The following is an 18,785-nucleotide window of genomic DNA, read 5'->3' as shown; positions in this document are numbered from 1 at the left end:
TTATATTTATATATTACATTAATTATAGTTATAAATATTGCCAAATTAGTAACTAACTATAGTTTTTAGTGGTAAAAATATTACGAGGCATATACTCGTACATATGAATATTGTAAACTGGGTTTAAATCATGAACTAAAAAGATATACCTATATCTATATATCTTAGTTCATGGTTTAAATCAGTGGCGTATCCAGAGGAGAGATAATTGGGTTATGCGTTCTAGACACTCACACTTTTTTGGGAGGAAACTTTTAAAGCATTACTTTAAAATTTAACATAAAAAAACACAAAAAAAACATACAACATTGTAAAATAAATACATTCATCCCTTCGTCTAGAATCTAAAAACAAAATAGAATTTGTCAAAAACTGGTTTTGTATTAACAATGTTGTGTGTGCTTTTTGTGCCTGTGTACAGTACAACTTGTCGAAATAATGTTTCAATTTAAAATTTCAGAGGTGGTTACTGATGGCAAATTGAATATCCTTGGTGCGTTATAGGGGTTAAAAGAAAGAAGTTTCCATTAGTTTTCCAAAAAAATTGGGAAAAACGGGATTTTTGACACACAACAAGTTTTTGACAAAATCGATTTTTTTTATACAGTTGTAATTCAAAAACAAATCACTGTACATACTTGAATTATCACCAAATCTTTATATTAGCGTTATTTATATACTCGGTGAAATTTTCAAAATATTCTGGCTCTTTTTTTTAGCTAATTATAGATGACTGAAATGTTTGATTTTTCTATGTAATTTTGAAATGTTGATAAAAAAATTTTAGATGACCAAAGAAAATTTAATACAAGTTCTCTATAAATTTTTCTATAAATAATTTTAGAAAACTCGAAGCGATATTATAGGAAAACATGTTAAGAGTGTCTGAATATTAAATTTTATCGAAATCGCGTAAGGATAAACATTTATAAACAAACGATTATTTGTTATTATTCAAAAAGTCGTACTTTATAGACACTTGAAATTGTCCCTAGTTATTTATAATGGGATTTTCTTTGTATTATTTAATTTTCAAAATATTTCGTTTATATTAAAATTATTTATTAAGGGTATTCAAGTTTTATTAAAAAATAAACCACCTTTTTCACCACCCGCTGGAAAATATATTACAGGCTGACAAATCATCTCCGTTCGGAATATTTTTTCGACTTTTCGTCAAATTTAATACACCGATCCGCATTTTAGTTACTCTATGTCCAAGGTCCACTCTGTACCTACTATACAGCAGAGTATTACTCACTTTACCACCCTTTTTATTAATGTTTTGTTTGTTTTTCCAGATTATATTTTAAAAATAGTTGGATTTTTTTAATTTTGACCTCTCTAAAGTACAGTCTATTTAATTTACTAAAAAACCACCTTCAAAGTTCAAAATAAAATAATTTTATCAATTACTTATCGCGTATCTAGAATTAATATACTAAACAAATACACATTGTAAAATCAATAGGTACATTCATTCCCTTGTTCACTGTTCAGTCTAAAATAAGGTATTGATGTTACGTATTTTATTGATTGTTTGATGTTTTAATGTTTTATTCTTTTGTTATTTTTCAAAAAACATTTATTGTAAGTATTGTTATTTTTTGTCACTATACACTATTATATAATCATTTTTTTTCATAATATTTACACTAATTTTTAGCTAGTTATGTTATTAGTCTACAAACCTAATTTATAATAATTGTTGTATGTTTTTTTCTATGATTCAATGTTTTTGTTTAAATTAAATACCTAAAAATTACTAATTATGTCGTATAGATAAATTATAACTTATGAGATATTAATAGAAATAGAGAATGAAAATCGGCTTAGCATTGGTTTTTCATGTATGCAATGAATTTATCATTAAATTAAAATCAAACACATCCATTGCAGACTTCAATGATCTGGTAAAATGACGAAGGTATATCAAAACATACAGAGTAGGAACATTGGTAGGTACGTGGCACGGCGACTCGCCCGATTATTTTTTTTTTGAAATTTAATTACATTTGCGTATTTTCTTAAATAAGTGTCATGATAATTTCGAGATTTCAGAAGCTGTACCTCGTCAAATATTCTACCAACCTATACATCGATAACTTTATAAAGGCATGGACGATGTATGGCTAACATATTTTTAACTAAGTATTTTAATAAATATTAAATTTTAAATTATTGTCCGTTAACCATTAGTCAAGCAATCCACCATCACTAAAATTCAGAATTTTTCGCTTTCATTCGTCACATGCATTATTATAATATATTTTTATAAACAATTTATCCCTCTCACAGTCTCACCTATAGTCTAAATGTTTTCTATTTTTTTTTCAATTGAAATAGATGTTAATTATCATTTTTGTTTATTTAATTAATAATGAATAATGATTAATTAATAGAAAAAGACTTGTCTTTCAATAATAATAAATTAATTATGTATAAACATAAAAAATAATGTGTTTAAATATGTATGTATGTAATAAAAGAAACAAGAGCAAACTAAATAATGAACGATAATAAAACTAAAAGGAAATGAATTTAATTGCATTGGATTGCATTTCGGGGCTTCTCATACGAAGCCTTTCTGTATTTACGTTGCTTATTTATGTATTGTAATATAAATTATAATGGCCTATATGCACGCAACAAAATATTGTAAGTTATAACATAAGGCAACACTGAGCGTTTTGCTTAATTTCTCCGGAGTTTTCCTATTCCGAGCCGCCAAAACATACAGTTTCCACCGTCGCGCGCTCGTGTGATTTTCGTTGTTCTTCTGATCATCGCTGCAATAAAACTATGTCTGGTACAATTTTTCAATCGACGTTTAAGATCAGTACTAAAGTTTCTAATATGGAAAGTTCAATTTCAATCAAGTAAGTAAAACTGATATATTGTACTAACATTGTAACATAATATTACGTATAATTTATTAATAGTTGAAATTTTCAAAAATATCATACTTTAAAGTTTAAATTCATATACGATTTATGAAAATATGATTTCATAGTTATTCGGTTTACCTAAAAGTTTGCTAAAAAAAAAATGTACAAAATAAGAAATTACTTTAACGAAATAATGTTGTGATTGCTTATCTTAATATACTTATGCATCTAGTTATACATAGGTTATAGCCTATAGGTAATTACCACGAGTAAATAAATATTTTTTATATTACTATAATGCCTATTGCCTACTAAACTCAGTTTAAACAAATTTTAACTACCTAATTGATGTTCATTTTGATGTGGAATTTGTGTACGTAAAAACGATTTTTAGTATATTATATCATTAATTATGTTGTCTTTAAAAAAACTGTTATTTGGAAATATTAATTAAAACTTAGAACATAACAATTAATTTCTAATTAAAGTGTAAAATTAATTTCATTATGATTGAAAATATTGTAGAAAGGTAGGTATAGTACTATAGTATAATAAATTATTGTATTACTGAGTTTTAGTAAACATTTTTTAAATATAAATAAAAATATATATTTTCCTGCATGATAATATGAATTTCGTTTACATAGAATATAATACCTTTATATAATAGATTATATATTATATAGAAATACTCAAACACATCATAACTGTTCTTGCGTTTGTAATATTTTGATCTATTGGGTTACAATGAAGGTGTACGCATGGATTCAGCTCCCCATTCACACACACACACTTATATATATATATAAATATTATATGAAGTTTGACAATGTAATGATGTCCGAACAGCAATTGTTTCGTCATGCCTAAAATGAGACTATAAACTATTATGTTGAGTATAAAACGTATGAAAAATATGCTTCCAATTATGTGATGTGACAACCTCGGGGTACTTATATTAAAAACGTGATGGATGCTTTTTTTCTTATAACCACACGTGTAAAAATGAATGAAAAAAAATTACGTTCAGATTATTGTCGTAATTTTCTTAGTATTTATTATGTATAGTTATTATATAATTTTCATATACTTAAAGAAAAATATTGTTTTAAAATTACTTAACTTTATGAATAATATAATAAATATGATTCTGCTGGTTAAGTACTTTAAATTATTATTACGTTGAATAATAACCATGTGAATTTTACAGAATTAAAGTTAGATTTTTAAATTAAGTGCATAATAGGTACTGGGTATCTATATAAGTATAGTGAATGTTTTTTTATATGTGTAGTCCTAGCAATAATTTTTATTGAGCTTAAAATTATTGAATGATTACTGATTTAGTAGATTAATTCTTTTGATTGAACTGGTTAAACAATCAAGTAAAAAGTAATATTATATATTTATATGAAAAAAAGTCGTAAAATACCTATACATTTGGGTACATGAATTTTATTTTAATCGTAAATGATTTTCAATATTTTATTTAAAAAATATAGGTCAATTTATACATTACAATAAATGGAAAACCAAGTGTTTTATAGGATATTTTGGGTGTCATACTGACACAATCCTGTGCTAGATAGACCGTACAGTGGGAAATGAACCTATCTACAAGTAACCGATACGTTTTTCTTTCCAGTATAAACACAATTCTACCGTGTTTTTTCACATTTTATTGATAGAAAATAGATTCAGCCGAAACAAATTGATTAGTAGACACTTTCTAAGTGTTATTTGCAATGGTATATTGGTATATATACAAATCTATCATAGAAAATTTATTGCACAACGGCCAACTTAATTTGTTGATTAGGAAAACCATATCCATGTTACATTATTAAATACTTGTTTAAAAAATATATTTTAATTACAAATTACATGTGTATTAGTTGATACTTTAGATCATAAGGTTTATACATTAAATGGTTTATAAAACGTATAGTAAAATTTTAAAAAATATTTTAATTTAATTTCTATTTATTTGAAAATTATACATTGTGAATTGTGATGTATTGGATGAGTTTTAGATTCATTTTATTAGGTATTGTAATTATAAGTATAGAGCTGGCCAAGCTGAGATCAAAAGCATAATCGTATTAATTTTTTAAATACTTATTAAACTTTTTATTTGTGTCAGTTTAAAACGTAAATTTTCTTTTTTTAGACATTTTATAAATTAAATATATCTAGATAATCTATGGAGAAAAAGTACCGATACTATTATGAAACAGTGTTTTAAAGCCATTTACTAGTATAGTAGTACGAATAGGTCAGGAACTCAAAACTGATGTCTGAAAGGGCTAGGTTATCCCTAGATTAAAAATATTTATGGTATATATCACATAGGTATGTACCTATTGTAGTATAAATTATTTTGATATTAAAAAAAATACGAATTATAAAGTTAACTGAAAGTCTACACATAAAAAATAAATGTATATTTTAGTTTTTGTTTGAACAATTCGATTTTGTAGTTAAAATAGCCTAATTTAGGAATTCTAAATTTGTTGTGCAGTTATTTAAAAAGGAATTTGAACTATTTCTGATTTTTAGCGTGGAATAAAAATACCTAAGTTTGGCGTTAAAAAAATGTCTTAAAATTAAAAAGAACTAAATTCTAAATAGCGTGCTATGTGATGTGATAATACATTACACATTTATTAAACTTAAATTTTAAACTAAAAGAATTGATATAGTACCTATAGAAGTTATGGGAATATAACAGAAATCTTAATTGTATGATACATTCACAACACAAGCACACAGCGCAACTTAAACTATAGAATATTTAAAAATTACTATTTGTCTCTTATAGTTTTATTCCAGAATATAGATTAATTTTCCAACTCAGGGAACTTCGCAAATTTCGTTACAGATATAATTATAGTTTATAGTTAAATATTAGACACAAAATTTTTGAATTACCTATCTAATTTATTATTGATACCTTTATGTAATTAAACTACAGTAATTATAATAATAATATACATAATACATATTATAGTAAGTTATATTATATTATTTATTAATTATTATTATTATTATATTATAGTATAATATAATATAAGTACTTTTAATATATATATAAATAAAAAATAAATAATAATTTTGAATCAATTAACAAAAATGGCACAAAAAACTTACCAAAACTGTGGTATAGCATACAGTGCATTACATTTTATGTACCTACTATTACTTACTACTTACATACTAAAATAAAGTTAATTATTTTTTTAATTAATACTTAATTTTTACGATTTTAAAATTCTGTTTAGTTTAGTAGACCATCAAATTTATAACGCTTTTCGCTTTTTTATTTTCACTAAAATGTTAACTGTCCATGACAATTGGGTCAAACGTTCACTTAACAACACCCGCATCATATATGAATTAAAAATTAAGAAGTTTAACAAAAAGGAAATATAAGATTGGTGAAGAATTATTGTAGTTTAACCATTTAAGGTAATTTGATATTGTCACGAACAAACCAACTGCTACCGTATAACTCGTATGGAACAGTCGTATGACTGAGGTAAAAGGTTTTTTGTATTTGGAAATGGTAATTTTATATTGCTGTTTAATGTTTATATACTGAATAAAAAATAGATTTAAAAAATAGTTCCTCTAATTATATTTTATTTAAATTTCAAGAAAAAAATCAAAGACCTCGTAAATATTATTCATTAATTTTGAAAGAGTCGCCTGTTAGCTGTTTTAAACCAAAAAAAAAAATTATATATAATAGAACCGTAAAAATCTGATTTGTAAGTAGTAGAAATATAAATTTAAAATTTAAAATACATATAATAACGATTTATCTTTAAATATATATATTTTTTTTTGTAGAAATTCGAAAAATTCCACTTTGACTTAAAATAGTATTTTCTGTGCACAAAGCAAATTTTAAAATGTTAATTAATTTTAAGTTATTTATAGTTATTATAGTAACATAGTTACTATTTTACTTATTATAAATGAATCATAAAATATTCTTTAGAATTTAGAATTAATATAGATTGAAACAGTGTCTCTACTCAGAATCGTTTATTAAATGTTAAATACTAATTAAATTATAGTATAGGTAGTTTTTAAGTTTTATAACTTACTTGCTAATTATTTATTTATGGAAACAAAAAAATTATTATTACGGTTTTTTTTTGTATAATAGTTAGTCTTTTATAGTTTATATTATCTTATATTTTGATTTATCGCATATAGTACATCCATACAACAACAACATTTATGATCCAAGATCCCTTCGCGTTCATCACTTAAGAAAATGGACGCGAAACAGAAGGGTATCCTCATAGATCATAGGATCCCTTCTACTGATACGGATCAAGAATATTTGGAACAGTATCAAGGCAAAATAGTAGACAGTCAAAATCGTCAGCTTTTACCATTACAAGAAGATTTAGCGGACTGGATCAATAAATCTTTAGGTGAGTAAAATTGTTTGACCTAATTGGCCTAAATATTGTTATTAATATTAATATTTTTAAAATATTGTTTTAATCAATATCAAAATTAAATTTAGTGTTAAGTGTTATACTATGAATGATGAATAGTGAATAGGTAGGTTCTTATTAATTATAGTTTATTAACACACTATAATACCTATACTATTCAGTATACCTACAAAATACTTATACTATCTACCAGATGTCAGTTATATATAGAATATGTAGGTTAATTTTGCTTACTATTGTGTATAATTACTAAATTTTACTGTGAAAATTTGAAATAATACAATAATATTAAAATAGGACAGCTATCATACATAAAAATATAGGTATCTACGTTTTCTTGAATGTTAAAATAGACGCTGCATTTTTAAATATATGATAACAAAAAAATCATAGGTAGATAAATGCAATTCAAGTTTATTTAATATACTTGTATTATTAAATTAATAAATCAAATGATTAATAAATTACCTAAGACCTAGCTATCCCTATAAATTTGTAATCTTGATTTTTAAGTTATTAATAAGTACATAGATACGTGAAAACTAAAATTAATTTATATTAATTATTAAGTTATAGATATTTAAAAACACAGTTTTACAATACTATACTTCAAGAATTTAATTACAAAAAAAATAAATTAGTGACGGGAATAAGCTAAGTGGATATAGTACTACAAGACACCTTCTATATACCTACCTATTTACTATTATTTGTACAGACATTATGCAGTTAAGACTGAATGTAGGTTCGTGTATATTTGTTTTAATTTTATGGAGCAAGGAAAATGATTTAATTACTTATACCTTATTATATAACTATTAGACATTAGTACCTATGGTACATTAGGTACAACATTGGTTAGTAGCGTTGGCCTATATATACATACTAGTGATTTACTGTACATTTTGTAGTAGATACCTATTTAAATATGTAAATTGATTGACTTATATCATAAACTATAATAATAACAGGTACGTATAGTTTTAGTTTATAAATGTATAAAATTACAATCCATCAACACTGAGTTACAACCAATGTGGCATTCTTATTACTTATACACATCGTGTGTTATTTAACTTAAATTATCTATGTATAAATGACGTATATACTCCGTACGCATTTCTAAAGAATATATCATGTCGAATTAAATTATAATATTTTGCTTTACTGTTAATTCGATTCGGTGGGAGTCACGCAAAAAGGATTCGTCAGTAAATGGAAAACCTGAAATATTGTAGGCATTCATGTTATTATCTGCAGGATATATAGTATAAGGTACAGCCGGTACAGGTACGAAGCAATGAATATCATTTTTACGCTGTTTCTGAAGCCATATGTCACGCTATTTTGCTGTATTAAGTATCGTTATAACTATAAAATTATTTTCTGTTGGCATAATATATTTTATATACAATACAATATAGTGCATAGATATAAACGGCTTATTGCCGTTGTTGCATTTAGCTTTTACTAGAATCGTTGCTTAACATGGAATAAATTTAAAAAATATATGTATTTATTATTTATCATTTATACTTTATATACGTAGTAGGTATGTTATAAATAGTTTACAGGAAAATATTAGTGTATTATCATCAACATTTATTAGAATACATGCATACAATTTTGAAACTTTTATGTTGAAAAATATTGTTACAAAATGAATACCTATTTGAACTTTGGACTTTAGATAAAATATAACATGCAATTTAAGTAATTAAAATAAATGCGTGTACGCATTAAGAGTAAATAAATAGTTACCTACGTACGAATAATGATTTTTTCTCGATTTTTCATAAAACAATCGTTATGATTGAGAAAATATTTATTAATATATTATTATATAAATAAGTAGGTACATAATAATACAGTACGTTAGTACCGTATCGATCTAAACATTATAGGTATCATATTATTATACTTGTTAAGTATATAAGCTTATTTTAATTTTTATAAATATATTCTATCATATATACAGTTGGATTTATTATATAATTATAAATTGTAACTAATAAACTAAATTAACTAAACTAACTGTTAATATTTAAATTTAAAATGTAATTTCTAATTATTTTTTCTGCTTATCTATTAAAATATACATTAATTCTTAATTACACTATACATTTTACACGTTTTTACGTAATTATTTTTGTGATTTCTTTTCTATAATGTCAACACGTATATTTGGTGTACGAAAAACTAATCAAGAGTTCATGACTTTGGGTTTTGCTGGCCTAAATAATTTGTAGTCGCCTTCTGTTTCCTTATTCTAAAAAAATCTATCTTACTATTCTAGTTAAAAAGGTCACATGATTTTTGTCAAGAGTATATTTTATTGATACATAATAAATACATAAAATATTATAATCAAACGTAGTACTGAGTCTAATTTATAGTATAGGTTGCATGTACTGTAGTGGCAAGGAGAGGTTATACTATAGATATAGCGGATATAGCATATAAGATGGTATATTGGTGGACTTTGAAATGTCACGTATAAAAAAAAAATAATAACAAATAATAACAAAAAAAAGAAAAATGAACACAACCATGACAAAAGAGGCCTTCATGATTTACTATTCTATCCTTCTCGCCTATCTATTATTAGTGGAACAAAATGATAGATGTTTTTATATATTTTTTTATTTCATAGAATTATATAGATTTTTTTTAATAATGTGAAACTGAATTCAATGATTCCACTTACGAATAATATACGCAGTTTCATCTAATCTATAGAAAGAGTATAGAACCAGTAAAAAACATAACATTTAGCCAAGAGGGTGGAATCAATATTATTCTGATTAACCCAGTCGCAGCATCCCTGGAGTGACGTCATCAAACCTACCCATTCAAGGTCAAATAGAAAATACATGTGAAAAACGCCCTCTGTGTATAAATTTTTAATACAGCGGACTCTCGGTAACTCGAAATTCTCGATATCTCGATTAAATAAAATTCCCCTTCAAATAACAATAACAATTGATGTTAAGGCGCCCGGGTTCAATGCGATTTTGTACACAAAAATTCACTCTACGGAAATAGGGATCCTGTTCTGTAGAATCAACTAAATTCGATAATTTTTTTTTTAACTAATAGAGGATAATATTCTATAGGCCGCATCAATCTTCGTTTTTTAATATTTTAATCTTAAAATTTATAATTTGTCTTCAATAATAATAAAATTTTAAGCAATTTTGTATAAATTATATTTTACTATTATTTCGAATAAAATAAAAATCGGAGTTCGATACGGCCTGAGGAAGTCTTCTTTCAAATAAAAATATAGTTACCAAAATCTAACAATTCTACAAGGCCTGAGAATTATTCCCGTGAAGTAATTTTTTTCGATATAATATATACCCTATCAACCCCCTTAAATAGGTATCGGGTAGTAAATTAGTGGAAAAGTATTATAATTAAGGTGATAACTAAAATACAAAATTTAATTTTCAAATTGTATAGAATTGCCTAACCTAACCCTGTACCATCACAAGTAAAAAATGACACTTGCTTTAGAAAAATTACGTATATATAGGTATATTAAAACCAATAAAGATATGGAAGATCTATTTAAACCACTCGATTATTTATAAAATAGAATAGAGAACAATGCTTTAAATAAAAATAAACAATAACCTTTGGACTAATTTTTTAAAAGTAATATGTAGATATGTAATATTTTTTTATTTCTTTAATAAAAACTACTTAATTAATTTAAACTTTAAAAAAAAGAATATTTTTTGATAACATTTTTTCCCCGTAAATTTCGATTTATCGAGAGTACACTTAATATATGACATATGCATATATTTCAATTAAAACCTGTTTTTATTTGTTAAAGGGTCTTATTTTAATGTTGACAAGCATATCGACATGCTTAGTTTCTAGTAGGCGCAAAAATATATACCCAGAAAAAAAATTTAATGGTAAATAAAAACTTTAAAAAATAAACATATCCCGAAGAGTACCCATGGAAATAAAAGTTCATGCGAGTTCCATATAATTTTGCTAATTAATATTTTGTTGATTATAGGTATCGGCATACTGTTATATTATAATAATACGTAAGGTTTTTTCTACATTTTTCCCTTTATCACTTAGATAATGGTTATGATTGAATTTTGATTCAGGGTTTTCTTTTTTAAGATCGGTGTATAATTCTCCCATCCATTTCGTTGTGGATCTCTTTGGACAATTCAAAATTATTTTGGGTTTACCAATATGCTTTGCATTATATTTATTACAACCATTATAACATAATTTTTCACAACCTTTAGTTTTTATCTTAAGAATTACTGTAGCCTGTAGTGCGGAGAATATGTAGGTATTAGCTCAACACATAAGTGTACACGAATGGGGTACTACATAGTTTTAAGTAGGTACTGAACACTGAAGTACTCATGCATTTGAATGGATAAAGTACATTTAACAAATTTATATTGGTTAGAACCGATTACCTAGTACCCCCAACAAAATTAACAAAATTTCATAATGGTTATCAATAGTTGAATATTCAATATTCAATTTATTGACAGGTATATTGTGTCCATTCATCTAGTGTCTAGCTTAAACAAGAAAAAAAGAAACAAAATATAAGAATATAAATGAAGTGTTAAGTTCATATAACTAATTAAAATTTTTTTCTAGATTCTAGTTTTTTTATATTCATTAATCAATAATGGGTATCTATTATGTTTTATATATGAATAATTAAAATTTAGAGTTAATATAACATATAATGTCTTGTAATTTATAGATATAATTGCACTTGACCAAGAGTTGGGCATCCCGACCTTGCGTCTATATATTAAAATACGAAGAACAGCCTACTGTAATCAATGAATGATGTGTACGAAGTTCTCACGATATAACGTAATGTAGACAGAAATTCACCACAAGAAATATCCTAATTCAACTTTCAACTATAGTATTATCACTCTGGACATTTCTAAACCATTGGTAGTGATACTAAAACATAAAAATAATATAATATATTATATTTTTATATGTAAATTACTATTTAAAAAAATGTATACCCAATGGCCAATACCCATTGTAAATTTGTAATATCAAAAATTGGTTAAACACATAATTAAGATGATGTACATTTTGGCTAATGACCTAGTTTTCGAAGCCTTTACATTTAATGATACGTATAAATTTATGTTCTATGTAGAAACTGTTTCTACGATATTATTGTATAAAATGTTTTTTTTTTATTTGAAAAATTTACAATCTGTATTAGATAATACAATAAGTAAAAAAGATGACTGATATAACACATACGTAATCAAAAAATAACACGTCATGAAGCACATGAGGGAAATCATCCAGCGATGGTACCCTCACATGTAGTATTAGGTATTGCCCATTTTATATTTTAATTATTTAAAATATTATTAAAATTTTTATATTGGGCTCTATTTATTATTTTAATATACTTCAAAATTCCAATAAAAAAAAAGAAAAAATTTTTAATACATTAATGAAGTAAAAATTGAGAGTAAGCATGCTCGGTGAATCAGCTTTAATAAATAAAAAAAAAAAGTATTAAAAGACTATACTAGGTAGATTTTTTTCCTACAAAAATGAATCATTATTTAAAAATATATTGTTATTATTTATTTGATATACAACATATTATATCAGTTTTTGGATTAGTTTATAAATTATATATCACTAACTTATTATAATTTATAAGCATTTTAAAGTTTAAAACAGCATTAGTGTAGTTTATTAAGTAATACGCAATTAAGATAAAATAATTTTTAACATAGCAATTTTATCAATATATACATTATACAGGTATATTAATTTTTATTATAAGAATATATAGGTAAATAAAATAATGTGATTAAAAATAGCTTTGCACGATGATAATTATTAACAGATAAAATAAATGATGTTCGCATTATTCTGATTAGTCTTAGTTATATAATCATTGATTTAAATAGTTTTTTTTGATTGAAAATATATATTTATTTAAAAAATATAAAAAATTAATTTTAAACATTTGGTAGAATAAACTAATGTTTAAATATAGATTAGTCAGGTAAGATGATATTTTAGTATTTTACAGTTAAAATTATCGATTAACGGTATAATTCTATCAATAGTACCTAGTTAATAGTTATATGTTCGAAATATAGCATTATTATGAATAATATTCTTAGTCACCTGGCATTTGGATACGCTAATATTCGTTAGTCATTCTCAATTATGTAGGATAGGAAAGGATAAATGTATAACTTTTAAGACGTAACGGTGACAAAAATGTTATTGTTTATCACTGATATATCATCTGAAATATAACTGTTTTTATAGAATCTAAACTCTACAGGTGTTAAAATACATAGTTACAATCTATTTAATAATAGAAAACGTAACGATTTGTCTTCATAGTTTAATTATTTTATTAAAACTGTTTCACTAAAATGAAAACCGACGTTTTAAACCACGATTACCTCAAGACCCTATTTCAGATTTCAGCACGGACGAAACTTTAAAATTTAAAAAAAATTGTATCATTAATTGTATCAAAATACTGAATAACTTAATATTAAATATTAAAATGTAAATATCATTATTCTTATTACATTTTAAGACTTATAATAGCATGTAATATATACTACCAAACAGATTATTTAATAAATAATATTAAAAAAAAAATAATAATTTTATAAGATTGTTTGATTTTACGGAATATATTTTTATTTCTAGACATCGATTGGTTGAATGCAATCAATCTTTTGGATATGTTGGACAATGGTGTTATACTATGTCGCTTAGCAAAGACAATCGAGTGCTTAGCACACGAATCCATACTGACAGGACATTATAAAGGCGTACGTTGAATTTTAGATTTATTTAAAATATAAAATAATTTTTTTAAGATAAGATTTCCATGCCGCTTTTTGACGAGTCATCAAACGTTAATTACGAATTGAAACATACTAGACGTCTAGACGCGGTGTCATGACTCCGTTTTATTGCTCTGTCCAATGCTGCAAGGAAATCGTATCTTAAGACTAGCGTGGTCCAATTCGAGTCCGTTATAGCATTTTACACAACTACGACACAATTTGAAATTAATCTACTTTAAAGCGCGTACAATAATACTAATTAATTCTATGTGATTCTACTGCAGTCATATACATAACTATTGATTAAAAATATAGTTTATTAATCAGCATGCTTGAGGGTAAAAACGATTGGACCACACTGTTTTGAAATGATTATAGTTATATAATTAATCAAGTATGAGTGTAAAAGTTTAAAATTGAACTCAATTCCTTATAAATATAAATATGTTGTTTGAAAAGTGATTAATTATTAAAACAAAAATAACGAAAATTTAATTTTTAGGATTTACCAACAATATCTTCACGTTGTTTTGAGTCAGCAGCAAGGCACAGTTTTTTTTCAAGAGACAATACAGAAAAATTTATTCAATTTTGTCGCCGGCTTGGTGTACACCAACACCTCCTGTTTGAAAGTGACGATCTAGGTACCTATAGTCACATACTTTCCTAGTGGCATAACGTGAAATTTAGTGGTCCCAGAGCTTATTTGAGATTTTGGCCCCAGGCCCCTTTAAGCGCCAAAATTAAATTATTAAATTGTGATGACAGAAATTAATAAATAATAATAAATATGAGTTTAAACTTCAATATGAACTGTTCGAGTCTTTTTGGGATTAAGAAAAAAAATTTCTCAGTTTTTTTAAAACCATGATATAAGTACTGTCCCAATTCCCCTACTTGAATGTATCTATCTCGGCACCGACCTAAATAGTAAATACACCATTGTTTTACTTTTACTTATGTACAATAAGTATAATATACACGCACTACGCACACATTTTCATTTTGAAAAAACAAATATTACTTTAATATTTTGTGTCTTGCACAGTTTTGCAAAATAAACCTCGAAATGTTGTATTGTGTCTGATGGAAGTTTCCCGCTTGGCTTCTCGATTTGGTCTGGAACCGCCAGGTTTGGTGCAAATGGAAAAAGAAATCGACGCCGAAGAAGCCAGAGACCAGAACGACGGCCCCGATACAAAAATATCTACTCCTAATATTAGACATCGGTTGGTTTTGTACACAAATCAAAACATCGGTAATATTAAAAATCATTTATATTATATGAACCTATTATAGTTCAACCAGCGCAATACCAATGGCTATCAGATCGGTGAGCAAATTGAGGAGAACCGAGAGCCTCGGAGCCACGTCTATGATTACTTTGAAATCGGAGTCGGACACTACTGACGACGATTATACGATGGAATGTGGCAATAACATTAGTGAACTCGATTACAAAGTAATAAAAATAATACTATTATATATTACTTTCAACCACTACAGGGACGTCATTTCAGAATCTCGTATAGAACGTAAAAAATAGGTAATTTACCAATACCGGCGATACCTATAACTAACGCCTAACCAAAATATACCTATTTAAAGTCGATCTCCATAGTCTTGTAAAAGATACTTTTTAAATGTATTCAAGTACTCGTTTGGAAAATATTTAAAATATGACTTATAAAAAAGTATATGAATACAAATACTGATTATATGTGGTACCTACTTAAAAATAGGCACTATAAAAATATTAAAAACAATTTTATTGTTATATATAATATATACTTTATTATTTTATATATCGTTTAATGTAATTATAAACTATATACGCCCATCTATATCCCTTACTTGAAAGTTCATCTGATATTTGACCATCAACATGTCAACATTTGTATATGAAGAGGACGCTATATACATCATACATACACATTTTCGTGGAATCAATTTTATGTTGTAAGCTTTAATATTAGAGTCAATTCACCTGTTATTAAAATTAATAGTAATAATATTATCTAGGGCATCTCATAGGCTTTTATAGATATTTTAATTTTTAAGTGAATTACGAGCATTTTAAAATTTGAATATTTTCCATAACCAAAATTTACTTAAAAAACTAAAATACCAATTAAAGTCTACGAGATGCCTTAGATCAGCGCTTTTCAATCTGTGGTACGTGGAAAGCTCAAAGGTGGTATACGCGAAGAAAATCTCCCTTTATAAAACTCTTTACATGTAACATAAACGAATACATTACTACATTACTAAGCAAAAAATAAAAATAAGCCAGATGGTACGTACAAATGTTCAAACTGTGTATTTGGTACGCGAGTATAAAAAGGTTGAGAACCGCTGTCTTAGATAATAGGTAAATTGACTCTAATATTAAAGCTAACATCATAAAATTGATTTCGTCAAATGATAATTTGTTATACTGTATAGTTGTATGTGTGTAAAATGGAGACAACACAAATGGGTATGGTGTCTTCATTACATCAAAATACAAATGTAAAATATAATTAATGATCCATAATATTATACGCAAATGTATACGATCTTTTATCTAGTAAATGACGCCCCTATGTTACCCACCACCTGACTAATCGAAATTATAATTTATAAATCACAAAATAAGTTATTTTAATGATAAATTACATACCTACCTATTAATGAACAATTTTATAGGTAAAACAAGCTAGTCGACAAGCTCTCGCGCAGTGTCGTTGTCAAGGGAAAAAATTGAAATTGAAAAAAATAGGAGAAGGACGATACAACATACATGGTCGAAACGTGTTTATCAGGGTAATTATTATTTTGTTGCATTGAATTGATTCATTTTTTGTGTTAAGAAACATAATTTTCATAATATAAGAGGTACATACGAGTATAATAGTCTGTGGTTGAACCCAGAGCCGTAATTTTCTCATGTTTCAAGGGTGGAAAGGATGAAATATTTTTATATTTTACCTATCGACCTCCAATAAAATAATACTCTTGACTGCTCGGTGGTTTATTTTTGTTCCACTACCCAATTAATAGGCACAATACTAGGCTGAAATAGTGATAAGTATCTATACATCAGCGTTTACTAAAAAGTATTAATGTACAACTAGCATAAGGGATTAGGGATTCGGTTTTTTTTTGTATTATTTCTATAAAATATAAACTATACATGATAATAATTTTAGTTGAATCAGTACTTAAATGTAGTTAACCAGTCTAATCAAATAAAAACAAAGTCATGGTGGATACGGTTACAAAAAATTCCTCGTGTAACAAAAAACGTACGGGGTCGAAATATCCACCGTGTACCTTTTCTTTTTTTTAAATTAGGATTTCACTATAGATCTAGACACCATCCCTCCGCTTCAGGGTCGTGCTCAACTTTTTCCAAGGGGGGAGGGGGAGGGGGTAAACTGTATTTTGTTTTGTTGATTGTCATAGACACAAAATGAATAAATGCATAAGAAAAAAGTTCATGGGGGGTCCCCCATCTCTCATGACACCCTCATCCCCCCGTGAGCACGCTCCTGCTCCGCTTATACAATTTACTTATGTATACGTTACTGGGATACTGTACCTACGTACATCATTCTGTAACTGACTGAATTGAGCACCTCTATAGTTAAGTAGTGTTTGATATATTTTTTTTTCTCCGCACAGTTGTTAAAAGGTACTCACATGATGGTCCGTGTCGGAGGTGGATGGGACACATTGGAAAACTTCTTGGTCCGTCACGACCCTTGTCAAACACCTGGCCGTCCGGTCGTCCGGGTTTCAACGCCTTCCAGTCACCGGACGCCGTCACCGGCACCACCAAACAGTCGGGTCCAGTCACCGTCACAACGCAAGTCGTCTATTCCCAGATATCTTGGGTCAAAGTTTAACTCGCCCAACGCATTCAAAACGCTGCCTGAATCCGCACTTTTAGCACGCTAATGTTTTCCTATAGTTATGTTGTAAATCAATTAAATAAATATTTTATTATTATTATTTTATATTTAATATAACACAATACATACATATATTATATAAATAAAACAGAATACAATATATTATATATTAGTTAAATATTATCTACACACAAATGCATAACATAATATATTATAATTAATTTTTTTCTACTACAGAAACTAAATGGCAAGATTATACAAAAAAAAAAAAAATAATAATAATAATAATAACTATTAAAATAACAACAGTTACATATTGTTTAATAATTGTATTACACGAACAGAACAAAGAAAATAATAATATAATAGTCCTGAGTATTTCAAAAATATTAACTCGACAAACTATGTAAAAACAACATAATATTAACAACTGTAACATAGCTAAAGTGGGTAACTAACAATAAACACAAAATAACAAATTATTATCTGATAGGAAGCTACAATAGAAATGTCCTTTATTAATGTTGTATTAACAAATATATCGTGTTAAAAATAGATTTTACAAAAAAATATTATTATTAGATCTCCGAGGTCATAATTTAATATGTAAGATTCATTCATTATTCAGTATACAATTTTCAACTTTAAATAAGGATACAA

At 26.3% G+C, this 18,785-nt stretch overlaps 1 protein-coding gene across 1 annotated transcript; it reads left to right on the top strand.

Annotated features, from left to right (window-relative positions):
- Positions 1 to 2,711: 2,711 nt before the first annotated feature.
- On the top strand, positions 2,712 to 18,290 carry LOC114123941 (growth arrest-specific protein 2-like). The gene is made up of 8 exons (XM_027987082.2): positions 2,712 to 2,879; positions 7,113 to 7,336; positions 14,087 to 14,211; positions 14,732 to 14,873; positions 15,278 to 15,458; positions 15,529 to 15,691; positions 16,918 to 17,034; positions 17,896 to 18,290. Exons 2-8 carry the CDS (start codon positions 7,174 to 7,176, stop codon positions 18,169 to 18,171), a joined length of 1,167 nt encoding a protein of 388 aa, XP_027842883.1. The 5' UTR covers positions 2,712 to 2,879; positions 7,113 to 7,173; the 3' UTR covers positions 18,172 to 18,290.
- Positions 18,291 to 18,785: the final 495 nt, after the last annotated feature.

This window comes from Aphis gossypii, chromosome 1 (genome assembly GCF_020184175.1).
Source record: "Aphis gossypii isolate Hap1 chromosome 1, ASM2018417v2, whole genome shotgun sequence".
In the NCBI taxonomy this organism is placed as follows: Eukaryota; Metazoa; Arthropoda; class Insecta; order Hemiptera; family Aphididae; genus Aphis; species Aphis gossypii.
This window is presented reverse-complemented; position numbering and strand designations above follow the sequence as displayed.

Excerpts from the sequence above, each read along its gene's own strand:
- LOC114123941 (XM_027987082.2), top strand. The coding sequence starts at position 7,174 with ATGGACGCGAAACAGAAGGGTATCCTCATAGATCATAGGATCCCTTCT. Across the intron at positions 14,874-15,277 it reads GTTTGAAAGTGACGATCTAG|TTTTGCAAAATAAACCTCGA; the intron begins GTACCTATAGTC and ends TGTCTTGCACAG. Across the intron at positions 15,459-15,528 it reads ACTCCTAATATTAGACATCG|TTCAACCAGCGCAATACCAA; the intron begins GTTGGTTTTGTA and ends AACCTATTATAG.